This window comes from Myotis yumanensis, unplaced genomic scaffold (assembly GCF_028538775.1).
Source record: "Myotis yumanensis isolate MYYU_CA2020_CCGP unplaced genomic scaffold, mMyoYum1.0.hap1 SCAF_2, whole genome shotgun sequence".
NCBI classification, from domain to species: Eukaryota; Metazoa; Chordata; class Mammalia; order Chiroptera; family Vespertilionidae; genus Myotis; species Myotis yumanensis.
Genome location: NW_027223753.1, coordinates 1076923 through 1103527, shown reverse-complemented (window position 1 = coordinate 1103527; position 26605 = coordinate 1076923). Strand labels below are relative to the sequence as shown.

Below are 26605 nucleotides of genomic sequence, written 5' to 3'. Positions count from 1 at the left end.
GCCCGGACCCCCTCAACCCGCTCGGACCGCCTCCCGCTTCCCGCTCGGACCGCCTCCCGCCCGGACCGCCTCCCGCCCGGACGCATCCCGCCCCGCCCTGTGAGCTGCTGGACGCCAGGCTGTGGCGGGTTTGCAGTTGCCCCGCCCAGTGGTGATCCGGGGACCGGAAGGGGGAGGTGAAAACAACATTTAACAATAAACAGAAAAGGACAGGAAGGGGGGGAGCAGCGCCCTCCAGGGTCTCGGTGTTTGCAGGGTGTGACACCTGGTTCCCTGGGGAAGGTGCGGGAGGTGACTAGGACACCGGGCCGCCCCGGGGCAGCGGGACTCCGGGCCCGACAGGCAGGGGCGTGAGAAACGCAAACCTGCGCCCTGGCCGGTGGCTCAGTGGTGAGCGCGTCACCTTGACCCCGGCACCCACCTGGGTGCAGGCGGATCCCACCCCGCCGGGTGCGAGCAGGAGGCGGCCCTCCAGGCCTCTCCCCTGTTTCTCTCTCCTCCCTCCCCTCCCTCCCACGCCCCCTAAACCCTGGGGTGAGGATTTACAGAGAAAATGAAGAGAGAGACAGGCGCCCCCTGTGACATGAAGGGGGGCCGGGAGGTGAGCTCAGCGCAGGGAACAGACAGCACCGCCAGCGCCATGTGGGGACGGACCGGGGGCGGCGGCCTCCGCTCTGTACGGGGGGCGTGGGGGTCGCTGTGGGGGCCTGGCACCGGGGGTCCTGGAGCCACCGTCACCCCCTGTCACCCACAGCTCCACCCACACAGGAGGCCTCACCCCGCCTCCCAAGGCTGGATCACACTCTGATGCCACAGGATGGCTGAGGCATTGACCTTAACTTTCACTAAGTATTTCATCCTAAGTGTTAGGTCGGAGAGAGCCAGGATCAGATACATACAGACATGGGATGAGACAATGGACTTCCTCTGGAATTTCTCACAGATCTGGGATTTCTCACAGGTCAACGTGCCAGACACAGATACCTGCTTCTTCTCCCTGAATCCACATACCTTGCTGACCCCCTTGCAGCTGAAGCCTCCTCAACTGAATGCCTCAGCTCACGTCCCCGCCCCTCACCCAACCGCAGTATAAAAACAGCGCCCCCCTCCATGTTGGCGTGAATCCACGTGCCTTGTCTTTGGGGGTACGTGGGTCTCCCGGGGAGGCAGAATAAACTTTCCTTTCCTTTCTTTCCTGATTCACTGGACTCTATTTCTTGCGCCGCCTCCTGAGCCACCTAACCTAACACTAAGCGTCTCCTCTCACTGCAGAGGCTTGGGGACCATCTCAGTGGCTGTGCAGGAAAAGCTATACATTCTGTGCTGATCAATTCTGCCGCGATGTGTGCGGTCTGATGAGAGACTGTGATCTGAGAATGAGTCGCACACACTGAGGCGTCACCTAAAAGCATTTGTTGGGGGAACAGTTTGCGCTGAGAGCAGCTCAGGTCCTGTTTCTGGTGAGTCTCACCCACTGGTGACCCCGCCTGAGCCGTGGGGGTGGGAGGTCCGGGGCCATGCAGTTCCCTCTCTGCCCTGGAGGAGGCGCCCTCCCCGCTCATGTGCGTCCCGGCGGCCTCCTGCTCTCACTTGATGCCGGGGGTTCTGGCTGTCGCTCATGTTGGTGCCAAATCGCCCCGAGTTGCCCCCACGACCGCCCGCCCTCAGAGGCCTGTGATGCGATCCCCTGCCCTGGGCGCTGGGAAGGCCTCGAAGCACCGACGTCCCAGGGACACTGGGCCCCGCTGACCGCACTCTGGCTCCCAGCTCCGTCCTCCATGGCCACCAGCAGGCTCCTCGGACAAGGGCTGCTGGGCCGGGACGGGGCGTGGTGACGGGTCCTGATGTCCACGGGCGGGGCTCGCAGCCCAGCACCCTCTTCCCTCTCCCTGTGCCTGAGCCCCAGGGGCCCCACATGGTTCCTCGCATTCACATCCAAAGCGCCTCCACTTGAAGGAACCGGTTCGCGGTCTCCTTCCCGGGCGGGATGGGGAGAAGGGACCCCCCGCCCCGGCACATTCTTACGTCCACCCGTGGGCAGTGGAGTCCGGCAAAGGGATCGCTCTTGGGAGAGCGCTGGCCACAGGGACGGTAAGCAGGGGTGTAGTTTGGAAGTTCTAATGAACTGGGTGTGAAAATGGGTGATTCCGGGTCTCAAGAGAGAGGTCTACTCGCAGATGCTTAAAGCTATGCGCAAGGCCCGAGGATTCCCCGTTAAACGTCAAATTCTTGATCCCTTGAACTTCATCCATGGAACTTGCCCCTGGTTTCCTGAAGGGAACTGTTGACGTTCACACGGGGGAGAAGGTTGGAGAACGGGTGCGTGATGGATCCGCAGCAGAAGGTCCAGAGAAGATCCCGTTCCTGCGTGTGGACCGCGGTCTCCGATACGCGACCGTCTGGACCCAGCGCGGGAGGTGAAGGGTCTCCGGGCGGGACATGGCCACGGCTCACAGCCTGCGGCGGGGGGTGCGAGTCTAAAACTCCGCCTGCTCCTCCGCCCGCCGCTCCTGCGACCCGAGTTAAGAGCCGCCCGACAGAGATTTCATCCTAAATATGAGCGGGAGCCAGAGGTGAGGGCGGAGCGGCGCACGCATCACCGTCCGCGGGGATTCAGAGAGTGAGGAAGACCTTGCTCTCGGTTTTGCAAAAATGACCCTGAGCGCCCCGCCTTTACGGCCAGAAGCTGGCGCGGCCCGGAGTCCACGTAACTTCCCCTCTGCGGCCGAATGTGAAGTCGCCCAGAAAAGCGGCAACAAAGAGAACCCAGTGAATCAGAAAGAAAAAGGGGAAGTTTATTTGCGATCTCGGGGGACACCCACTAGCCCAAAATGTGGGGCCAGTGAATTTCGTGCCTCCAGGGAGGGAGGGGCATCTCTTTATTCAGGTGTTTGGTGAGGGGACGGGGGGGGGGGGGGGGGGGGGGGGCGGGGGGGTTGGGGGTTGGGGGGTGGTCCTGAACTGAGGAAGTCTCAGCGGCAGGGGATGGGCGGAGGTATTCAGAAAGAAGTCCGTATCTGTGTGGGGGTTGTTGTGGATTCAGGGAGAAGAAGCCGGTATCTGTGTCTGGCACGTTGATCTGTGAGAAATTCCAGGATAAGTCCATTGTCTCATCACATGTCTGCATGTATGTGATCCTGGGCTCTCTCCAACTTGACATCCTGGCCTTTTGGTGATAGGGGGCGGCGACTCTTTCTAGCTACTTCCAGCTGACCAAGGGTGGTGAGGAGGGCGTTTAAAGGCCAGAGTTAGGCAGAGGCAGGCCGGAGGGGAGCCGAGTGTGGGGATGGAGCAGGAGCTGATTCACAGTCACCCGTGACATCTCCGCGATCCAGGAGCGGATGAACTTGAGGAGGCAGGGGGCTAGGAGAAAAAAGACACAGATGAGAATCAGGGGCCCTATCATGGGTAAGACCCAGGTAGCTAAGGGGCTTTGGGACCAGCCGGAAGGAGAGCTGTCCTGGGAGTGTCCTGCATGTAGTTCTTCACTCAGCTTAGTCAGGGTCTGTACGTTTTGCTCCACTACTCCGGACTCAATGTCGTTAACAGCATTCTTCCTGAAGGAATATGCAGGTTCCTCCTCTTTCTGCAGTCAGAAGGTCTGAGGCGCCGGTTCTGTAGGGCTACTAGGGCTATTGATGTTATCTGTCGCTGTAGGGAAGCTAAAGAAGCAGTAGTGGACTCCAGGGCTAACTGGAGCTTGTCATTAAAGTCCTGAGCAGTGACCAGACTGTTCCTGAGCCCCCCCCCCCCCCCTCCCGCGAGGCCTTTCAAGGTAGCGATACTCACCCCTAACATGACAGGAAGGAAGGCTGCCCGGCAAGTCCAGCGGCGGGATGGAGGGAGCAGCCAGGCGAGCTCCGACTCTCCATACAAGGTTAGTTGGGGAACTACCGTGACCACGAAGCAAGGCCCGGGGTCAGAGGAGCTCATGCAGTTACTTAACGTGCCATTGCACCAAAAGAAGGTACCTGGGCTGGCCTTGGTGAGGCTGGATGCAGTGTAGTTCTGGGTGCAGTTCCACGTGACTCACCCTCTGATTACCGGATTACTGGTCTGGTAGCATATCCGTGGGGGCAGGGTGGGCTCTGGAGTTTCAGGTTCCCAAAGGGGAATGCCAGCCACGGGAGGCTGACGTTCACCTTTCCCTTGGGTTCTTGGAGAAGTCATGAGTGGGACGGCAGCCAGCAAAGACCTGCCGGGTGACTTGTTTGCCGTTCTGGTAGTAGGTTTCACAGACCATGAACCTCCACACATAAGCGGGTGGGGGTGGGTGTAGGCTGCTCAGGGCCTGGAGGAGAAGAAGGAGGGGGAGGACGGCTAAGACGGACCCTAGGGGGGCCCAACACCTCACATTTATAGAAGTCATGCTGCTCCGGGGTCCTCTTGAGGCTGGAGAGGTGGTGCCACGATGGGTCGCCAAGCAGCTTGGCAGAGGTGGGTGTTGTAAGGATCAGATGTGAGGTCCCGTCCACCTCGGCTCCAAGGCTTTTGGATGTAGATTCTTAAGGAGGACCGAGTCACCAGGATGAAGGGCTGGTCCCCCGGAGTCCTGGTCAGTTGGTTCTGGCTTGGGCAGGAACCTGTCAGCATGTTCTCGGAGCAGCTGCCTGATTAAGGACAGATATGGAAGATAATTACCCAGGGGAGGAGGATCGGTAGGGAGATGATGATTGAGCAAGAAAGGTCTCCCATATAGGAGTTCAAAAGGACTTAAGAAGGTGGGGCTCCTTGGTGTAGCCCGGAGTCTTGTCAAAGCCATGGGCAGGAGGTCCAGCCAGGAGCTGCGAATTTCTAGAGAGAGTTTAGTTAGATGGTCTTTAAGGAGGCCATTAATCCTCTCGATCTTACCCGATGACTGTGGTCGGCAGGGTATGTGTAGTTTCCAGAAGATGCCAAGAGAGGTGCTAACCTGCTGGACGACCCTTGATATAAAAGCTGGGCCATTGTCTGATTGGATGGAGGTGGGGAGGCCGAACCTTGGGATAATGTGTGCTATTAGCATCTCAGCCACCACTTCAGCAGTTTCCTTGCGGGTGGTAAAGGCCTCTACCCACCCTGTCAGGGTGTCCACCATGGTAAGCAGGTACCTGGTCTTTTTGTGGGGAGGCATGTTATTGATGTTCTTGGTGAACGGAGGCGCAGAGATGAGTCGGACGACAGGATACGGAGAAGCAGAGGGCTACCGCTCGCTCAGGCGAATAGCAAAGATCCTCTGATGCCTCATGGCTTTTATTGGGGGTGAGCACAGCAAATAACAATGGAGTGCAGCAAGTAACAATGATGAACAATGGTGCTTATGAAATCATCAGAGCTAAGTTATACATTACACTATTAATTTCCAACATAATACAAAGACTCTTTCCACCTGCAGCAGTGCACCCTCCCCTGAACTTTCTATGCCCTCATGGACTATTCATCACGTCAAGGAAAGTTCTGCCTTGGAACAATAAGTCTCGCTTGCAAGACTTTGTTCTGACGAGGCCTGCTTGCAGGCTCACGCCTTCTCCCGGCAGAACGTCCTCTTCTAGTTAACTTCTTTCCACTTTACCGCTACACATGTGGGTGAAATCTACCTGCCAGTCCTGCCCTGGGAGGGGTCCCCTCATTTGATGTGTGGGAAAGTTGGGGCGCATCCCTCCCTGGGGTGAGACAGCCGCACACGTGGGGCAGGAGGAGCAGGCACTTGTGATTGCCTCTCGCAGTGTGGGCGAGGTGAAGAGGGGTTCGAGGAACCTCCAAAGTGCCAGTGGTCCAATGTGCAAAGACCGGTGGATCTGTTGGGCAATGGCCCCTGTCTGGGCTCGAGGAAGGGCGATTTTGTTATTTATAAAGATCCATCCCTCAGGACCGGGTGAGCCTTCCCACTGCAGGAATTTGTTTCTCTCTTCTTCTGTATATTGAAGGGAGATGGAGGGAAGAGAAAGGAACAGGACCAGGGCTGGGGACCCTTCACCCTGAGTTAAGCCTCTGGCTACCGCGTCTGCTTGGGCGTTTCCCCTCATAACCAGCGAGGAGTCCATCTGATGGCCTCGGCAGTGCATGATGGCTACCTGGGAGGGAAGCTGTAAGGCATCAAGTAAGCGTGTTGTGAGTCTAGCATTGATAATAGGTGAGCCTTTAGTAGAGAGAAAGCCCCTTTCCTTCCAGATAACCGCGTGGCAATGGGCTATCAGAAAGGAATACTTGGAGTCTGTATATATGTTTACTCTCTTCCCTTTGGCCAGGTGTGGGCGCGGGTCAGTGTGAGGAGCTCGGCTTTTTGAAAGGTGGTGCCCTCTGGGAGTCGGGCTGCCTCCAGGGTCCTCTCGGGTGTTCCGACATCCCTGGGGTCCAGGCAGGAGCTTCCATCCACAAACAGAGTTAAATCCGGATTAGAGAGAGGAGAATCTGAGAGTCCTGCCCGAGGCTGAGTGAGGGCCTCGACGACCTCGGGGCAGGAATGCGTTGCCGCAGGTAGGGTGGAGGCAGCGGGAAGGAGAGTGGCCGGGTTTAGGGCTGGGGACTGGGTCAGGGTGATGTCAGGATTTTCCAGGAACAGGAGATGGAGTTCCTGCATGCGAGAGGGGGCAAGGAGAGATAGGGATTGGTGGGACAGGAGATCCTGTAACCTGTGGGTGGAGAAGACCTGTAAGGGTTGTTGGAGGCAGATTTTTGGGGCTTCCTTGGTGAGAATGGCAGCTGCAGCCAGAGCCCGGAGGCAGGGCTGCCATCCCCAGACCATGGGGTCAAGCTGTCTGGACAGGTAGGCCACGGGGGTAAAGGCTGGCCCTAGGGACTGGGTGAGGACCCCAATAGCCATTCCCTGTCTTTCATTAGTAAATAGCTGGAATGGCTTAGAGGTGTCCGGGAGGGGGCGGGGGGATGCCAGAAGGGTATCCCGGAGCTTAGAGAAAGCCTGACGAACGAGGGAGGGTGAGGAGAGGGGACGCACTGGTGTTTCTCTAGCAGCCTGGTACAGGGGCTTAGCTAGGAGAGCAAAGTTTGGGACCCAATGGCGGAAAAACCCTACCAGTCCCAAAAAGGACAAGATCTGGTCTGCAGAAGTGGGGGGGGTGAAGGTCTCGTATTGCCTGTGCTCGTCAATCCTCGAGAATTGGACATCAGACAGATCCCCAAGTAAGTGACGGTGGGGACTGACAGTTGCGCCTTGGCAGGGGACACACGGTATCCCCTGTCTCCTAGAAAGGTGAGGAGATTAGCTGTATGCCTCCGGGACATGTTCAGGGAGGGGCTGCAGAGGAGGAGATCATCTACATACTGGAGAAGAGTGCTGGGTTCTAAGGAGCATTGTTGCAGGTCTCTGGCTAGGGCCTGGCCAAGCAGGTGAGGACTGTCTCTGAACCCCTGGGGCAAGACTGTCCAGGTGAGTTGGCGGGATGTCTGCTCATCTGGGACCGCCCAAGTGAATGCAAACAGATGGAAAGAGTCTGGGTCCAGAGGGATGGTAAAGAAAGCGTCCTTGAGATCGAGAACGGAAAAGTGGGTGGTACCGGATGGGATGCGTGAGAGGAGAGTGTAAGGATTGGGGACCACCGCTTCGTTGATCAGTTGAAGGTCCTGAACCAGCCGGTAGGTCCCGTCTGCCTCCCTAACTGGGAGGATGGGCGTGTTGCAGGGAGAGTCTGTAGGGATGAGGAGACCCTGCCTCAGAAGTCGAGTAATGAGGGGTTTGAGTCCTTGACGGTGTGTTAGGGAGATGGGAAACTGGGGGCGGGAGGGAAACGAGGTGAGGTCCTTAAGTCTGATCTTGACCGGGGCATGATGTCTAGCAACTACCGGGGTCGAGGTATCCCACACTTTTGGGTCGACAAGGGACGCAGGCAGTGGGGGATTGGCATTCCCGTGAAGGGAAGGGGCCAGGAGCGGAAGGAGCAGGGAGGCTGAAGGGCTCTGAGCTGCAGAGTGGCCCCTAGTTTGGTGAGAATATCTCGTCCTAACAGGGGCACAGGGCATGAAGGCATGACTAAAAATGAGTGGGTTATAGGGCTATCCTCAAGGAGGCAGGGAAGGGGTCCGGTGGCCAGCGGGCAGGTGGATTTGCCGTCAATACCCATGACCGAGATTTTGGAAGGACAAAGGGGCCCCGAAAAAGAGGGAAGGACAGAGAAGGTAGCCCCCGTGTCGAGGTGCAGAAGGCCCGCCACTTTTCCAGGGGCAGTCACTCATCCAGTGACCATTTTGACCGCACGCTGGGCAGGGCTTGGTCGGAGCCCGGGGCTGGGGGCCCTGCTTTGCCCAGTGACCTTCATTGCCGCATTTGAAGCATTCTCCAGGCGGTGTGCATCCTTTCGTTGCACCCCCACCGCGCACGGCCCCCTTGGGACCATGCGCGGCTGACGCCGGCCTCAGGGCTGCAACCAAGGCTTGCGTTTGCAGGTCTACCTTCTGTCTGAGGCGGGGCTCCCGTTCTGATTCTGCCTTCTCCTCACGGGCATTAAATACCTTAAATGCCATATTCACTAAATCTCGGACAGGAGTTTGAGGACCATCCTCTGCCTTTTTTAATTTCTTCCGAATATCTGGTGCTGACTGCGAAATGAAATGGGTGGCCAAGACCGTTGCCCCAGCCAGAGACCCAGGGTCCAGACGAGTATACAAGGTCAGAGCCTCAGTCAGCCTGTTAAGGAAGACTGCGGGGTTCTCATCTGGGCCCTGGGTGATCTCCCTTAATTTGTCATAATTAACTAACTTGTGGGAGACGGCCTCTAGACCAGCCATCAGGCACTGGAGCATCTGGTCTCGGCGTCGGCGCCCGTTCTGCCCTTTGGGGGTGCCTAGTTGATACTCCCAGCCCGGCTCCTGGCGAGGAACGGCCTGGGCCCCCACTGGCATACTGGCGTCTGTAAGGTGAACCCGATCTGCGTGATCCATCGCTGCCCCCAAGACTCTCTCCCTTTCATCTGAGGTCAGGGTGGAAGAAAGAATAACATGAATGTCATGCCAAGTGAGGTCATAGGCCTGAAAGAGGGACCGGAATTCCTTGATGAACGAGGTGGGGTTGGCCTAGAAAGACCCCAGCCACTTCTCAATCTGGGAGAGATCGGAGAGTGAGAAGGGAACGTGAACCCTGACCACTCCCTCCGAGGCTGCAACTTCCCGGAGAGGACAGAGGAGAGGAGGAGCGTGGGAACGCGTGTGTTTACTCACCGGGGAAGTAGGCAGGGGTTGGGGAGGAGCAGCAGCAGTGGGTGGAAGAGGAAGGGCAGGGTCAGTGGGTCACCTGCGGAAGGCATGGCTGGAGGAGGGTCCGGCAGGGAGGGAGGAGCAGAGGGTGCGGACAGTGAGGGTGCTGGGGCGGTCGGCGCTGGTGCTGACGGGCCTGGATAGGGTGGCGGAGGAGTGGGAGGGGAGGAAAGATTCTCGGGCGGTTCAGATAAGGTGGAAAACGAAGAGATCTCAGTGGGCAGAGTAGGTTTCTCACGGGCCAGGAGAACCTGGGCCGTGGAGCAGGAAGAACAGAGGGTGGGACGAGAACGCAAACAAAGGAAGGCTTGAATGTAGGGGATCTCGAGCCACTTCCCGGTTCGTTGGCAGAAATTACTGAGGTCGGTGAGGACGGAAAAATCAAATTTCCCGTTCCTAGGCCATCTGGACCCGTTATCCAATTCATACTGAGGCCATGCCATGTTACAGAAATAAATGAGACGTTTCGGACACAAGTCCTGCGACAGGCCCAGTTCAGCCAGATTGGTGAGCAGACACCCTAGAGGTGTGCTCGGGTCAGGTTTGGAATTTTGATTGCCCATGGTTGGTTCCCCGTGGCCTGTAGCGAGGGCCAAAAGCTAGCATCCTAGCGATTTGACCCACACCACGGACAGATGAATTAGACCGAAGGAGCTAGGGACGTCTCCACTATCTCCTGAGGTCTAAAGGATCCTTCCTGGAAGGGTCCGGAAAAGGCAATCTCTGACACGGCCGTGTTTTTCACACAGAGACACTGGTGGGTGTGCGGCCACAGGGACAGCACGGGGGCGGGGCGAGACTCACCCTTGATGTTGCCACCGGGAAGAGGCTGCCGAGATGAAGAATCGAGGTCCTGACGGGTCCTGGGCCACAAGGAGGGAGAGGCGGGCACCCCGAACCGTGGAGGGAAGGCGAGATGAGGTGCTCGCGCCACCCGGGTTTCGGCACCCAGTGTGAGGTGGCCCAGAAAAGCCGCAAAGAGAACAAAGAGAACCCAGTGAATCAGAAAGAAAAAGGGGAAGTTTATTTGCGATCTCGGGCGAGACCCACTGGCCCAAAAGGTGGGGCCAGTGAATTTCGCGCCTCCAGGGAGGGAGGGGCATCTCTTTATTCAGGTGTTTGGTGGGGGGGAGGGATGCCTGAACTGAGGAAGTGTCCGCAGCAGGGATCATCACGGCATTCAACTGAGGAAGTCTCAGCTGCAGGGGGTGGGCGGGATTTTCAGGAAGAAGTCCCTGTCTGTGTGGGGGTTGTTGTGGATTCAGGGAGAAGAAGCCGGTATCTGTGTCTGGCACGTTGATCTGTGAGAAATTCCAGGGGAAGTCCATTGTCTCATCACATGTCTGCATGTATCTGATCCTGGGCTCTCTCCAACCTAACACCGACCTTAGGAGAGGCGAGAGGAGCTGGAGAGGAGGTTCCAGGATTGTCAATGGATCCCCTAATAGAAAGGCCAGACCCTACCAATCCACAGCAGTAATTACGAGCACATGAGCCTATTCCCTTTAAAACTCTCGAGGAATTTAAAACTTCTGTGTCAGTGCACGGCGCGCTTCTCCTTTTGTTTTGGGGATGCTTGATTCTGACTGGCGCAGCTCTACGTCCTTTCGATTGGCAGACCGTGGCCAAGGCATGTCTACCCCCCGTGATTATTAGTGTGGAACAAGCGGCTAGAAATCTACAACGTGGTGTGCCTATCGCTCCTGAAACATCGGTAGGAACCGGAGTATATCACAGCTTACGGGCTCAGGTGATGCTTCCTTCGCAAGCCTCTCAGCAGGTGAGTATTTGTGGCACAAAGGCTGGGAGGGAGGTGCCCACTGTTATGCCCAGATTTCAGGATCCCCAAGAAACCACATCAGGGAGCCAGCCAGTCCGATGCAAAAGCATAAGAGTCTTTATTCGAGCTAGCTCGGCTCCCCCACCTTGCCGATGCAGCGACAGGAAGCAGAGAGAGAGATAACTCTGTGTGGAGACTGGTTATATAGGGGGAGTTGGAGGAAGGGGAGGAGAAAGGACTGTGCTCTGCCGATTGGCCAGGCACAAGTCGGTGTCTTGTTCCTGGGTGTGGCTAGCAGAGGCTTAGACTTCCGGGAAGAAGCTCCTTGCCAAACACGTGGCCAAGGTAAGATGGAGCACTTACCCTGGGGCAAGATGGAGGGCGTAGCCCTTACCCTGGGGCAAGGTGGAGGGCGTAGCCCTTACCCTAGGGCAAGGTGGAGGGCCTAGCCCTCGCCCTTTCACCCACTAAGGGAGGAAAATCCATGGACATCGCTAAGATTACACAGGGCCCGGAGAGCCCTACCGAGACTTCGTGGCGAGGTCGCTTCAGGCAGTAGACAGTGGCTGGGGATCCCGACACAGGATCGCTATCAGCGAAGCGACTGGCGTTTGAGAAGCCAATAGAGCGTGTCAGGAGGCTCTGCGCCCCTACAAGAAAAGGGGGTCAGTTTCTGAGTTCATCCGTGTTTGTGCTGACACGGGCCCGCCTATGTTCAGGAGTCTCTGCAGGGGGATCGTTCAGGAGGGAAAGAAAAAGGGACTTGCTTGGCTTGTGGGAAGCCAGGGAACTTGGCAAAGTATTGCAGGCAGCGAGCTGCCTCAGGGGGACAGGAAAGTCCCACCCCTAGACCCCCTGCGCTGCTGCCAGGTTTTTGTCCTCGCTGCCCCAAGGGAAGACACTGGCCCAGTCGCTGCCGCTCCCAGACAGACATTGATGGCCGGCCTCTCCCCCACATCATTGACCCACATCAGGGAAACGGCAAGCGGGGCCGGCCACACCAGACAGTAGGGGCACTGCCGCTCGCCCCGGCACAGCTGTACCAACCCGGCCAGCCCATCGGCCCCCTGTTGGGGACCTCTCCCATGCCACCCCAGGAAGCGCAGGATTGGACCTCTGTCCCAGCACCGAATATGCACTAACTCCCCATATGGGGCCACAGGTAATCCCTACAGGATTTATGGACCATTACCCAAGGGCACCATGGGACTTATTTTAGGAAGAAGTAGCTTAACCATGAAAGGATTTCAAGTTTTACCAGGTGTAATAGACCAAGATGATACTGGAGAAATTAAAGTTATAGCATAGACAACAAATATTGTAATTTAAGTTCTTCCAAAAACTAGAATAGCACAAATTGTACTTTTACCTTATCGTACAGCAGGGAAACTTCTCTCCTCAGAGCCTCGGGGAGAAGGAGGATTTGGATCCTCTAGTCAAATGTACTGGGTGCAGCTAGTTAAGCAAGGACGCCCAGAGCTAGATTTGGGCTAAATGAGAAAGCTTTCCTAGGAACAATAGATACAGGCCGATATCTCAGTGATTGCATCCAGCACTAGCCCCCTGCATGGCCTCTTAACACAGCCACTGCCCATCTACAAGGCACTGGGCAGTGGATATTTTACACCTTATGTGCTTGATCATTTACCTATTAACCTCTGGGGAAGGGACATTCTAGAACAAATGGGGGTATTACTAATGAGCGCCAACGCTGTGGTTACAGCTCAAACGTTAAAGCAAGGATTTTACCCTGTTAAAGGATTAGGGCAGTGGTTGGCAAACTCATTAGTCAGCAGAGCCAAATACAAGAGTACAACGATTGAAATTTCTTTTGAGAGCCAAATTTAAAAATTTTTTAAACTATATAGGTAGGTACATTGTTATTAACTTAATGAGGGTACTCCTAAGGCTTAGGAAGAGCCACACTCAAGGGGCCAAAGAGCCACATGTGGCTCGCGAGCTACAGTTTGCCGACGACGGGACTAGGCAAAAGGCAGCAAGGCAGATTATCCTCTATCCCCACGTCCACCCAGCAAGGGAGGGGAGGGCTGGGATACAGGACGCACAGCCTTTTCATTAGGGGCCTTGGTTGTCTCTCCGACCCAAAAGACTGCTGCAAAAATTACCTGGCTTTCAGACAGCCCTGTGTGGGTTGATCAATGGCCCCTAACTGGAGAGAAGCTTCAGGCAGCTCAGCCTCTAGTACAAGAACAACTTAAACCTGGTCATATTGAACCTACTTATAGTCCTTGGAATACACCTATTTTCGTAATTAAGAAAAAACCAGGTGGATGGAGACTTTTACAAGATCTCCGAGCAATAAATAAGACCATGGAGGTAGTGGGCCCCTTCAATCGGGGCTGCCCTCACCTACTGCTGTTCTTAATTATGAACTACTCATTCTGGACTGAAAGGGTTGTTTTTTCTCTATACCTTTGCATCCGGATGACTGTAAACGATTTGCATTTAGTGTCCCTGCAATAAACTTTAAGGAACCAGCTGCAGTGCTGCCGCAGGGAATGGCTAACAGTCCGCTATGCCAGGACTTCGTGGATGCAGCTCTCCACCCCATAGGCAGCAGCACCCCAGGCACACACCATCCATTATACGGATGACATCTTGCTGTCTCCTGAGAATGTAGACACTCCTCATAAAGCTTTCGCAGACTTACAGCACTCCCTGCTAACGATGAGGTTGTGATTAGCACCAGAAAAGGTACAGAGAATTTCTCCTTTCAATATCTAGGCAGTTTAATTGAAGGATGTACCATGCGTCCTCAACGTTTACAAATTCGGACGGATACGTTAGTAACTTTAAATGGTTTTCAAGAATTACCTGGGAACATTCATTGGATCCGTCCCTCATTAAAAATGACTGCTGCAGATTTAGCTCCTTTGTTTGTTGTTCTTCAAGGAGATTCCTCACCATCTTCTCCCAGACGATTAACTGCTGAAGCTGGTGCTGCTTTAGCCAAAGTAGAAGCCGCCCTTCAAGCGGCTCAGCTTGCAAGAGTAGATTTAACGACTCCCCTTCCGGTGTTAATTTTCCCCACGACTCACACTCCCACAGAAGGCATTAGGCAGGACCCAGGAGCAGTAGAATGGCTCCACCTGGCCCACTCTCCAACCAAAGTATTAACACCATTTCATGACTCAGTTCCTCAAGTTATAGTGAAAGCCTGGTACAGACTAGTTCAAATAGTGGGCAGGAACCTTCCCTCATTACAGTGCCATTGACCACAGCACAGCAGAGTTGGCTATGGCCACACTCCATTAATTGGCAAACAGCTCTCGCTAACTGTCCTGGTCAGTAGAGGGTGTCACTCCATTCTCCATGGCACAGGCCTCGCATGCCCCACGTGGTCAACATGCCTCTGCCTTGCGCAGGGAATTCCCTGTTTCCTGAGAGCAGGCTGCCAAGTTGTCGGGCAGTGTCCTCGGGGTGTTACTCACCTCCCTGTGCCAGCATCGGGGGAAAATCCCCGAGGACTTAAACCTGAGAAATCTGGCAAAGGGATGTCACTCCTGTGCCTGAATTTGGCAGATTTCGGTGGGTCCATGTCTCCACAGACACTTGCTCACACTTCGTTTTTGTTCACCCCGAACAGGGGAACGTGCACAGCATGGAATTACCCACTGCCTGGCGGCTTGTCCAGTCATGGGGTGCCCCCTAGAAAGACAAACAGATCATGGACCTGCCTATACTAGCTTCTCCTTTCAGCAGTTTTGTAAGCAAAACCAAATTATGCATAAAAAAGGAATCCCCTATCATCCCCCGGGACAGGCAATTGTAGAAAGAGCTCATCGAACCTTAAAGACTCAATTACAAAAACAAAAAGGGGGAGAGAGGCATTATCCTACTCCCCAGAATCAGTTAAATCATGCCCTTTACACTTTAAATTTTTTGAATTGTGACGATGAGGGTCGCACAGCAGCGGAGAGGCATCAAGCTCCTGCTGCCGTGGCATCTGCCGGTGTGGCACGATGGGAGGATTGACAAACAGGGCAGCAGAGAGGGCCGGACCCATTAATGATGTGGGGGAGAGGCCATGTTTGTGTCTTTCCAGAAGGTGCCTCTAACCCCATCCGGGTGCCAGAGCGAGCAGTGCGTCACCACCGTGGACCTGGGAGAACAGGTCATCCCGCCGTCCAAGAAGCTGAAGATCACACCTCCCGTGATGAGGCCAGTTCAGCCACCGGCCCCAAAGAAGGAACTCGGGGAGCAGATGACCAAGGCCACCCGAGAAGCTAGTGTCCCCACATGGGGTCACCTGAAGAAGCTGACCATCGATGCTCGGCAAGTGGTGAAAGAACAGGGGGTCCAGGTAACCCCCTCCACACTTCTTGTTGCGATGACGGCCCTTCTCAGCTGCCAGGTAAGTATGGCTGCAACGGAAACTTACTGCACATATGTTCCAGACCCCCTCCAACAAACATGTAATTCCTTCTTGCCATGCCAGGAGAGTTTGTTGGTCACACCCTGGCCACAAAAACTAAAAACTTACAAAAGGATCTGTGGCGTTTAGCCGCCACCCTTAATTTTCCTGACTCTTTCTTAACTAATACTAAAGGAGCATGTTCATCGAGCCCTTGCCATGGCTTAAGAGCCTGTGTCCAGTCCCCATGTGCATTAGTAATTGGAAATGTGAACATCACCAGATTGGACACCCATTATGCTGTCCAGTGCCATTACTGTATGAAATTATATCTCCGGCAAAGCTGGCAAAAGAATTGCTGGATAATTTAAAAGAATTTAATCCAGCCCTGGCCAGCTTGGCTCAGTGGATAGAGCATCAGCCTGCAGACTGAAGGGTCCCGGGTTCAATTCCTGCCAAGGGCACATGCCTGGGTTGCAGGCTCGATCCCCAGTAGCGGGTGTGCAGGAGGCAGCCGAACAAGATTTTCATCATGGATGTTTTATCTCTCTCTCCCTCTCCCTTCCTCTCTGAAATCAATGAAGAAATATTTTTTTTTAAAAAAAGAAAAGAATTTAATACATGGAAAACGTTTGGAGACATCGCCTGATGTTATGCCCACATTTCAAGATCCCCAACAGACCAACAGGGAGCCAGCCAAGTCCGATGCAAAAGCAGAGAGTCCTTTATTATTATTACAGACCCGGTCTGGCTCCCAGCCTCTTCCGAAGCAACGGCAAGAAGAGAGAGGCGGCCTTGAGAAAAAACAGGGTTTTAATAGGGGGTGGAGTGAGGGGAGGAGAGCTGACTGTGGGCCCTGCCCATTGGCCAGGTGCAAGCCGGGTCTTGTTACTTAGGATGCGGTAATTTTTATGGTTCGCACATCCCTCGACTGTCATTGGTTAGTTTAAAGAAATCCCGTGCGTGGCCAGCAGAGGCCTGGGCTTCCGGGGAAGAAGGAGGTCTGAGCACATGGCTACTGCCCCAACATGGAGGATACGGGGCAAGATGGAGGGAATAGCCCTCACCCTTTCACCCGATACCTAATTGGATTCCTTTGTGTAGTATTAACCTTATCTTGCTTGTTTTTCAGTCATCAGCAAGCCCCCATGGGTTCAGGCCTCCCATGAAGGGGTGTGAGTGCAGATAGGCTCCAGGCCAGGGGAGGGGGAAGCCCTGCCCCCAGCGCCCCCCAGAGGCCCTGCAGAGCTGCACCCACCTGTCCTGCACTTGGGGCAACACAAGGCCCCCGTCGGGAACTCCTCCTCTTTGCACGAGGGCTTCCCCAGTGAGCAGGGCGGGGCTGTCAGAAGGAGGAGGCTCAGGGCCTAAGGGAGATGGGGGGGCGTTGGAGCAGAGCAGCTGCCTGGGCCTCAGTCTCACCCTCCGGGAAATGGGCCATGCCCTGCAGGGGGCCCAGGGCAGGATTGTCTACTGAGGATCCTAAGAGCCTGGGTTTGGGACCACCCTGTGTGTGACCTCTGACCCCCTGGGCTCAGGAGAGTGGGCCCCGCCCCTGGGAAGGCCAGGGCTGCTCTGACCCCACAAACTCAGCCTCGCTCTCCCTGTGCCGGACCCAGAGTTCTGGAAGCTGCCAGGTCAGGGCAGGGACAGCTCTCGTATGTGTGAGGGGAGTGGGGAGCTCTCTGACCAGACAGTGTCACAGGCAAAGGGGTGGTGAGGGGGAGCGGGAGGGGGAGGGGAGGCCTGTCAGTCAGCGCTGCTCCTGAGTGGTAACCACGGGCTTAGGAGCTGAGGGCTCTGGAGCTGATGGAAACGCACAGGAAGCCTCCCTCCCGGGCACAGACACCCAGTTCCTCCCCAGACGGGGCTGGGCGGTGGGGGAGGATTCCGCCCTGAATGGGGGGGTGGGGGGGGAGGACAGGGGTCCACAGAGCAGAGTCCTGGGAGGGGGTGGTCTCCTTCCTGGGCCGAGTCCCAGCGGCCAGGGCTGTGGGCAGGGCCGGCTCCCCCACCGGCGCTGGGCTGCTGGGCGACACCGTCCCCGACTCACCAGCCTCAGGGCGTCAGCCGCGGGCGCCGGGCTGCAGGGGGGTGGCCCCCAGCCGGGCAAAGGCTGCATGTCCACCCCAGGGACCCTCATTCCCTGACCGCGGCCTCGGGACTCCGGCCGGCAGGACAGATGGACGGCGGGACAGATGGACGGCGGGACAGACGGGCTCTCTCATCCAGCTGCGAGGCTGGTCCCAACCAGACAGTGAAGCCCGAACGCATCCGTTGCATTTATGCTCCCCTCCCACCCACCCGCCAACTCCAACACATTTACATAGTAGGGCCCGCCCCAACGGACCCAGCCAATCCGCTAACAGGACGGCGGACCCGCCCCGCCCCAACCATTACCTTCTGGGCGGACCCCCGCCAGCCCAACCCCCACACAGGAGGGTTCACACAGGCCTGGAGGGTTAACCTACAAGGAGGGAGGCGCCAGGAGGGAGGGGCGGGCCCAGCTCCGCAGAGCAGTTCGGTCCCCTCTCCGGTCCAGGAGCCGCCTCCCCCCCCCCCCCCCCAGTTCCCATAGAGGTGGGCGCCCCCAAAGCGCATCTCACTCCCTGTCGCTCTGCCCCCCAGAGAGCTGACCTGCAGCCTCTCCCCACGCGGGCAGAGCCCTCTGAGCCCTAGTGACCTGTGTCCCCTCTGCCTGGGGAGCTGTTTGCACCCACACATTCCAGAGGGAGCCTCTCAGGGGAACTCTGGGCCCCTGGGGGTGCGGGAGGGGCACTGTCACCCCTGAGCACCTGGAGGGGCTCCCCACCATGTGCACTTACACCCTCCTGCCTGCAGGGGGCGGGCTGGGTCATTCCTGCCCCCATTCCACAGACGGGAGGTGGGGACTCAGAGAGACAGGGCCGGGCCCAGGGCTCCGGGTGCAAACGGTGCTCAGACCAAACCCTCATCTCTGACCTCAGAGGCCTGGGCCTCACCTCCGCCTCCTGCTCACACTGTGGAGGCGGCACAGGCCCCTGGGCGGGAATGAGGGAAGCGCCGTGGAATGAGGGACACGGACACAGGAGCCCAGGGCCTGGAAGGGACTCCCTCTGCAGGAACCTGGGGCGATTTAGCACCAGAATCAATGGGGTTCGTGGGTCAGATCCCGTGAATGAACCAGGAAACGCTGAGGCCATCATATCAATAGTGCACGATGGATGGATGGATGGATGGATGGATGGATGGATAGATGAGTGAATGGGTGAACGGATGGATGAGTGAATGGGTGAGTGAGTGACTGATACCTGAGGACAGGGCCTCCTTCCAGTGAGTGGTGTTGGTCAGAGGAGAAAATCAGTTGGTAAATGCAGGTGAGAAATGGAACGTGCTCACAGGCTGAGGTCTCTCCCCAAACTCACTCCGCTACACGAGCCTCACGTCTCAGTGTTTCTCCGGAAGTCTGACCTGGAACCGGAGATTGACCTGCCCTCAAACATCTTGTCCAGGTTATTTTTATTGATAATAAAAACTTGAAATCATACAAAGTTAGTTCCCAGACTGTGAGTCATGTGATGCGCAGACATGACCCCGTCCCAGTCCCAGCCCAGGAGGAGGCTGAGGCCCGTCCTGCAGCTGATCTCAGGGCCCGGGCGGCGGGTGGGGGCAGGAGCGCCCTGGGCCAGGGCCTCACACACGGGGTCAGGAGGGGGAGGTCAGCACCTCAGGAGCCCGGTGGGGAGACGCGGGTGGTCCCAAGCCCCCAGCTCAGCAGGTGGTCTCCTCCCCAGCCAGGTGCGGGCTGGCCTCCAGGAGGGGGTCCCGCGGCTCCCCTGACCCCGTAGCTGGTCCTTGGGGGCCTGGCCGCTGCCCGTAGCCTCTCGGAGATGGCTCAGGCGTCTGCATCCCGCAGCCATGTGTCAGGTGGCGGGTCCCTCTGAGGGAACACGGATGCTGTCTCCTCCATGGGCTCCGTGGTGACGTCTGGCTGGACCCGGGAGGCCTACAGGTCCCGACGCCTGTTCCTTTCTGTCCGCTTTCCTGTCCCCTGCGAGGGACACTCGGTGTGAAGACCATCTGCTGCTCCCACCTGGCTCCGATGCTCGGGGTCAGCCATCCCCAAGGACAGGAGCGGGGCCTCCCTCCCCGACTTACCAGGCCATCGATGGAGGACTCAGCCCGCAGGGCCCTGCCCCCACACCTCCCCACCTCCCGCCAGCAGGCTCACCTCTGGGGTGAGGACAGACATAAATGACCGAAGGAAGGCGAGTTCATCTGTAAAACAGAGACGCCCCGTCAGGAAGGGGCCGCCTGGCCGGGCACCAGGGGGCCTGCTGCTCATGGGGAACCTCCCAGAGACCGACCCGCTCAGAGGCAGCAAGACCCAAGCACGGGCTCCTGGTCGGCCTGTCCCCGGGGCCGGGAGACGGGGAAGGACCCGGGCCCTGCCACCTCCCCTGCTGCCAGCCCGGCCCCACCTCAGCCCCGTGGACCGTCCACAGGGAGGGCTGAGCCCCCACAGGGGAGCGGCTGCCAGGAGCCGGGAGGAGGGACCCGCCCGCTGCTCAGAGCCGGGCCCTGGGCCGGGCACCTCCCGGGTGAGGACAGGGCGCGGCCTCGCCCACAGCCCTGAGCCTCTCTCTGCTCAGGGTCCCCTCCTCGGGCTCTGGGCACGCAGAGCGCCCTGGGCAGGGACAGGGGAGGGAGGCATGACGGGGCCCCCGCTGCTCTCGGCTCCCTGTGCTCCTCCGTCCCCTGAGGGCAGGTGGGAGCTCAGGCCCTGGTGCTGCGTGGGCACCGGGGGGCGGAGGGGGCCGTGGGGGGGACCCCAGGCTCCTCAGACAGGAAGTCCCACCCCCGGGCACCCAAAGCCGCCTCTCAATTTGGGGGACAGAGCGAGAGCGGTGTCTGGGATGAGAGAGCTGGGACCTGAGCCCTGACGGGACCAGGGGCTCCTGCTCACCACGTGACCTTCTGTCCCTGATGGACATGAGCACAAGAGGCACAGAAATGACAGTGATGACGAGGATGACGCTGACGCTGATGATGATGATGACGGGGCCCCCGGAGGAGCATGTCACGTCTGTGCTGCTGGTCCCAGGTGTCGCTTCCCAGTCAAATGGGCCACTGCACCTGGGGGAAGAGGGGCCGGTGGGCAGCGGGCAGGGCCACCTCGGTGCCTGGTGCTCACCCCGACCCCGAGCGTCCCCTGCGCAGCCTGGCGCACAGAGGGGGAGGCTGCTGCCTGGGGTGGGCCCGGGGAGGGGTCTGGGGGGCACTCAGGTCTGACTCTCCCTGTCCCACAGCCACGGGGAGACGGAGGGAGGGGAGTAAGGAGCAGGACAACCGGGGACAGGGACACTGGACACAGGAGAGGGACAGCAAAGGAGATGCCAGGGGTGAGGACAGAGCTGCTGTCAGGAATGGACTGTGAAAGTCAAAGCCCCCGACAGAGGGATAGGCGGCAGGGGGGGCGGGGGGGGAGGGTATGGGGGGGGGATAGTGACAGAGGGACAGACCTTGGGGGGAGACAGTAGGGGAGGGATGGTGGACACACAGGACGCTGGGCCTCCGTGTGGCAGTCACACCAGAGACTAAGCAGCCAGGTCACAGCTGGAACCAGGGGTGGATTGGGGGGGGGGGGGGCACTGGGGCTTCCGTTTCCGGGGGAGTGGACTCCTCACTTTGGGAGCCTCGTGTGTGCACCCCAAACTCCGTATGGCAGGACCCCTCATCTCTCATCACTCACACCTAGGGACACCCCGGAACACAGGGTGGGGGTCTCTGGCCGCAGCGCCCTGAGCCCCACATCAGGGATGTGCTGACTGGGCCCTGGGCTGAGGTGACAGCGGTGTGGGAGCCACAGGGTCAGCGGGGCGGCTGAGGGGTCACCGTCTCCCCAATGGGGGGTCCTTATCTCCCCAGCGAACCTGGCAGCACCTCCTGGGACCCGGGTCACCTCCCTGGTCCAGGGCGTGCAGCCTGCCTGGGTGCCCCCCGCAGAGAAGGTGCCGGGCTGGCAGTCTTCACACAGCGTGTCCTGCCACTCGGTGCCTGAGAAACGACAGTGTCGGGCAGAGGGCTCCTCGGGGCCCCCTCAGGCCGGGGCCTGGGGCCTGTGTCCTCAGGGGGAGCCGCGCTCACCTGTCTCCTGCACCCTCTGGCCCGGGCGGCAGACACTGTGGCGCCTGCACTGGACGCAGGAGTCCCCGTCCTGTCGCTCACAGAAGTGGCCCCGCCCGCAGCCGCACACGGTGTTGGTCCGGGTAGAGCAGTTCCATCTGGTCACCTGGCCCAGGCCTGGGACCCAGAGAAGGAGCTCAGAGCAGCAGCAAGGCCTGCCAGGGCTGGGGGAGCGCCCCGTCCCGGGAGGAAACCACGCTGAGGGCTGGGCAGCGCCCGCAGGCCTGGGGAGGGCACGGGGACAGGGGTGCAGCCCCCTCTGCTCCCCCGGGACCGTGCCGGCCGCAGCCCAGGCTCAGCCGGAACAGAGGCCCGGAGCTGCCGGACGCAGAGGCCAGTCCCAAGAGGCTCCTGGTCTCACCTGGGTCACAGACGCGGCAGGGCAGACACTCGGGCAGGCCGTTGAGGTGGGCAGTGTAGGTGCCCGGCGTGCAGGCCACACACACTGTGCCCGTGAGCTCCCCGCAGGCCTCCTGCACCAGGTAGCCTGCAGCCAAGCGGGCACACACTCAGGGCGGGACGGCGCCAGGAGCCTGGACAGGTGTGACACTCCCCAGGGGTCACCCCACCTGGGCTGTTCCCCAGGCCAGTGAGCCGGCTTGGCAGGAAGGAGAACTTTCTGGAAGTTGGGGGTCTCCTGGGATACAGAGGCCTGGCTCTGACACCCCCTCTCCTGGCCTGAAATGGGCTGCCCACCCCCAACCCCTCCCTGAGCAGTGAGCTGAGTGTCCTGGGGGGGGGGGGGGGTTGGGAAGATGGAGGTGCCCTCTGTGCCCAGGGGCTTCAGGCCTCCCATGAAGGGGTGCTGGGAGCAGAGGGGCTCCAGGCCAGGGGAGGGGGAATGCCTGCCCCCAGCACAGCCCCGCCCCTCAGGGGCCCTGCAGAGCTGCACCCACCTGGCCTGCACTTGGGGCAGCACATGGCCCCCGTCGGGAACTCCTCCTCTTTGCACGAGGGCATCCCCAGTGCGCAGGGCGGGGCTGTCAGAAGGAGAAGGAACAGGGCCTAAGGGAGATGGGGGGGCGTTGGAGCAGAGCAGCTGCCTTGGCCTCAGTCTGACCCTCCGGGAAATGGGCCATGCCCTGAACGGGGGCCCAGGACAGGATTGTCTATATTTTTTTTAATTGCTTAAAATATTACAAAGAGAGCACATTTGTCTTTTTTTCCCCCTTGACCTTCCCCAGCCTCCCCTACCCCCCAAGTGTCTTGTTTCCATTGGTTATGCTCATATGCATGCATACAAGTCCTTTGGTTGATCTCTTATCCTGCCCCCAACTCCCCCCAACCCTCCCCAGCCTTCCTGCTGTAGTTTGACAGTCTGTTCGAGGGTGCTCTGCCTCTGTATCTATTTTTGTTCGTCAGTTTATAATGGTCTTTATTATCCATAAATGAGTGAGATCATGTGGTATTTTTCTTTCACTTAGCACAATGCTCTCCAGTTCCATCCATGCTGTTGCAAATGGTAAGAATTCCTTCCTTTTTACAGCAGCATAGTATTCCATAGTGTAAATGGACCACGGTTTTCTAATCCATTCATCTGCTGATGGGCACTTAGGCTGTTTCCAGATCTTAGCTATGGTGAATTGTGCTGCTATGAACATAGGGGTGCATATATCCTTTCTGATTGGTGTTTCTGGTTTCTTGGGATATATTCCTAGAAGTGGGATCACAGGGTCAAATGGGAGTTCCATTTCCAGTTTTTTGAGGAAACTCCATACTGCCTTCCACAGTGGCTGCACCAGTCTGCATTCCCACCAGCAGTGCACAAGTGTTCCTTTTTCTCCACATCCTCTCCAGCACTTGTCGTTTGTTGATTTGTTGATGAAAGCCATTCTGACAGGTGTGAGGTGGTACCTCATTGTTGTTTTGATTTGCATCTCTCAGATGATTAGTGACTTTGAGCATGTTTTCATATGTCTCTTGGCTTTCTGAATGTCCTCTTTTGAAAGGTGTCTATTTAGGTCCTTTGTTCATTTTTTGATTGGATTGTTTATCTTCCTTTTGTTAGGTTGTATGAGTTCCTGTAAATGTTGGAGATTAAACCCTTATCGGTGATAACATTGGCAAATATGTTCTCCCACGCAGTGGGCTTTCTTATTGTTCTGTTGATGGTTTCTTTTGCTGTGCAGAAGCTTTTTATTTTGATGGAGTCCCATTTGTTTATTTTCTCTTTAGTTTCCAATGCCCTCGGAGCTGTATCAGTGAAGAAATTGCTTTGGCATATGTCTGAGATTTTGTTGCCTTTGGATTCCTCCAGTATTTTTATGGTTTCCCATCTTCCATTTAAGTCCTTTATCTATTTGAGTTTATTTTTGTGTATGTTGTGAGTTACTGGGCTAGTTTCATTTTTTTGCATGTATCTGTCCAATTTTTCCAGCACCATTTATTGAAGAGACTGTCTTGACTCCATTGTATGTTCTTGCCTCCTTTGTCAAATATTAATTGAGCATATTGGTTCGGGTCGATTTCTGGGTTCTCTATTCTATTCCATTGATCTATATGTCTGTTCTTGTGCCAGTACCAGGCAGTTTTGAGAACAGTGGCTTTGTAATACAGCTTGATATCTGGTATTGAGATCCCACCTACTTTGTTATTCTTTCTCAGGATCGCTGCAGCTATCCGGGGTATTTTTTATTCCAGATGAATTTTTGGAGAGTTCGTTCTAGGTCTGTGAAATATGTCGTTGGTATTTTAATGGGGAGTGCGTTGAATTTGTAGATTGCCTTGGGTAGTATGGATATTTAATGATGTTGATTCTACCAATCCATGAACACGGTATGTTCAGGATCGTCTACTGAGGATCCTAAGAGCCTGGGTTTGGGACCACCCTGTGTGTGACCTCTGACCCCCTGGGCTCAGAGAGAGAGGTCCCACCACTGGGAAGGCCAGGGCTGCTCTGACCCAACAAACAGCCTCGCTGCTCCCTGTGCTGGACCCGGAGCCCTGGAAGCTGCCAGAGAAGGGCAGGGGTCGGGGTGGGGGGCCTGACAGGGTCACAGGCAGGGGGCTGGTAAGGGGGAGGGAGGAGGGGGAGGAGAGAAGGGGAGGAGGGGAGGGGAGGCATGTCAGACAGAGCTACACCAGAGTAGTAACCACAGGACTTAAGAGCTGACAGCTCTTGAGCTAATGGAAATGATGCCTAAAAAAAAAAGAAAACAGGAAATAACACAGGAAGCCTCCCTCCCAGGCACAGACACCCAGTTCCTCCCCCAGATGGGGCTGGGCGGTGGGGGAGGATTCCGCCCTGAATGGGGGGGGGGGGGGGACAGGGGTCCACAGAGGATAGTCCTGGGAGGGGGTGGTCTCCTGCTGGGCCCAGTCCCAGCGGCCAGGGCTGTGGGCAGGGCCGGCTCCCCCACCGGCGCTGGGCTGCTGGGCGACACGGTCCCCGACTCACCAGCCTCAGGACGTCAGCCGCGGGCGTCGGGCTGCAGGGGGGTGGCCCCCAGCCGGGCAGAGGCTGCATGTCCACCCCGGGACCCTATTCCCTGACCGCGGCCTCGGGACTCCGGCCGGCAGGACAGATGGACGGCGGGACAGACGGGCTCATTGAGACTTCAGCTGGGAGGAGGCTCCCAACCAGAAAGAAAGTGCAGTGAGCTCCGGTTGCACTTTGTACTAAGCCCAAGGCCGCCCAACACCCACCCCAAACGGCCAGCCAATCCGCTAACAGGAGGACCCACCCGCTCTGCCCCAACCACCAAATACAGGGCAGACTGTGCAAGCCCAACCAAGGGCCAACCAATCCTCACACAGGCCTGAAGGCCCAGCTCCGCAGAGCAGTCCTGTCCCCTCTCTGGTCCAGGAGCCGCCTCCCCCGCCCCCCAGTTTCCATAGAAGTGGGCGCCCCCAAAGCGCATCTCATTCCCTGTCGCTCTGCCCCCCAGAGAGCTGACCTGCAGCCTCTCCCCACGCGGGCAGAGCCCTCTGAGCCCCAGTGACCTGTGTCCCCTCTGCCTGGGGAGCTGTTTGCACCCACACATTCCAGAGGGAGCCTCTCAGGGGAACTCTGGGCCCCTGGGGGGCGGGAGGGGCCCTGTCACCCCTGAGCACCTGGAGGGGCTCCCCACCATGTGCACTTACACCCACCTGCCTGCAGGGGGCGGGCTGGGTCATTCCTGCCCCCATTCCACAGACGGGAGGTGGGGACTCAGAGAGACAGGGCCGGGCCCAGGGCTCCGGGTGCAAACGGTGCTCAGACCCAACCCCCATCTCTGACCTCAGAGGCCTGGGCCTCCACCTCCGCCTCCTGCTCACACTGCGGAGGCGGCACCGGCCCCTCGGGGGAATGAGGGAAGCGCCGTGGAATGAGGGGCACGGACACAGGAACCCAGGGCCTGGCAGGGACTCCCTCTGCAGGAACCGGGGACCTGCCTCTGGCTCGTGTGTTTCCAGGACGAGGCTCTGCCGACGCCACTGACTCCGCCGACCACCAGCTCAGGCCCCTCCCAGGCGCGCTCTGCGGTGGTGGTGCCAGCAGAGCCCCCAGCGAGGGGACAGCAGCCAGGAGGGACCAGCAGGGGCCGGGGTCCCCTCCCTCGGGCCGGAGCTCAGCTCCTGCGGGAACCCCTTGTCCTCTGGGAATGGAGCCCCAGGTGTGCGCCCCAGGCTCCCCCCGCACCCGGCTCCCCCTCCTGACCAGCCTGGGTGCCCACTCGCCCACCCAGGGCCGGGCAGGGCAGGGCTGAGCGTGCGCACTGAGAGGAAGGCTGAGCCCAGAGGTGACAGGTGTGAGGCCCGAGCAGGACTCACCTGGATGGGGCAGGGGGGGGGGGGGGGGGCTGGGTATTGGGGGGCCGGCAGCTGGTCCAGTAAAGACTCTGGTTCTGACTCAGGGCAGGGTCACCTGTGGGACCACATGTCCGTCCACAGCGGGCGGGGCAGCAGGGCCGGGGCTGGGACGGGGCCGCTGCAGGGCTGAGGGCGCAGGAGCCATGCGGGCTGCATGGAGCTGGGCCCGGGGCTCCTCCCGGAGCGGGAAGGGCTGCAGCGCGGGCACCTGGGGGAGCGCCCGGGTCTAGAAGGGGCTGCGGGCAGGGCCTGGCCACCCGCCCGGAGGCACCGGCACCTGGTCCCTGGGGACCCTGAGGCCCCTCCGC

At 58.2% G+C, this 26605-nt stretch overlaps 1 protein-coding gene and 2 long non-coding RNA genes across 4 annotated transcripts; 1 reads left to right on the top strand and 2 right to left on the bottom strand.

Annotated features, from left to right (window-relative positions):
• The first annotated feature begins 89 nt into the window (after nucleotides 1-89).
• LOC139001591 (uncharacterized) lies at nucleotides 90-1191 on the top strand. The gene is made up of 2 exons (XR_011470067.1): nucleotides 90-176; nucleotides 962-1191. It is a non-coding gene; the product is annotated as an uncharacterized lncRNA (long non-coding RNA).
• A 14870-nt stretch (nucleotides 1192-16061) lies between these two features.
• LOC139002782 (uncharacterized) lies at nucleotides 16062-17504 on the bottom strand. Its single transcript, XR_011470165.1, has 3 exons — nucleotides 17395-17504; nucleotides 16600-16708; nucleotides 16062-16135 (listed from the first exon to the last, which is right to left on the bottom strand). It is a non-coding gene; the product is annotated as an uncharacterized lncRNA (long non-coding RNA).
• Nucleotides 17505-18822: 1318 nt separating this feature from the next.
• On the bottom strand, nucleotides 18823-25747 carry LOC139002780 (tumor necrosis factor receptor superfamily member 14-like). 2 transcript variants are annotated; one of them, XM_070403895.1, is made up of 8 exons: nucleotides 24904-25747; nucleotides 22403-22511; nucleotides 21868-21993; nucleotides 21468-21623; nucleotides 21254-21377; nucleotides 20287-20456; nucleotides 19552-19598; nucleotides 18823-19371 (listed from the first exon to the last, which is right to left on the bottom strand). In XM_070403895.1, the coding sequence occupies exons 1-8, from the start codon at nucleotides 24970-24972 to the stop codon at nucleotides 19327-19329; spliced, it is 846 nt and encodes a 281-aa protein (XP_070259996.1). In that variant the 5' UTR covers nucleotides 24973-25747; the 3' UTR covers nucleotides 18823-19326. The 2 variants fall into 2 exon arrangements, with proteins under 2 accessions (XP_070259996.1, XP_070259997.1); XM_070403896.1 differs by having other exon boundaries at nucleotides 22403-22486; nucleotides 24904-24983.
• Between the last annotated feature and the right edge of the window lie 858 nt (nucleotides 25748-26605).

Bases quoted from the DNA above. Each gene is read 5' to 3' on its own strand.
- LOC139002780 (XM_070403895.1), bottom strand. From the start codon at position 24,972: ATGCAGCCTCTGCCCGGCTGGGGGCCACCCCCCTGCAGCCCGACGCCC. The intron at 21,994-22,402 runs GTGGGTGCAGCT...GCTTGGCTGCAG, and splicing joins CTGCCCCAAGTGCAGGCCAG to GCTACCTGGTGCAGGAGGCC. The intron at 20,457-21,253 runs GTTCGCTGGGGA...CTCTTCCCCCAG, and splicing joins GTCCCAGGAGGTGCTGCCAG to GTGCAGTGGCCCATTTGACT.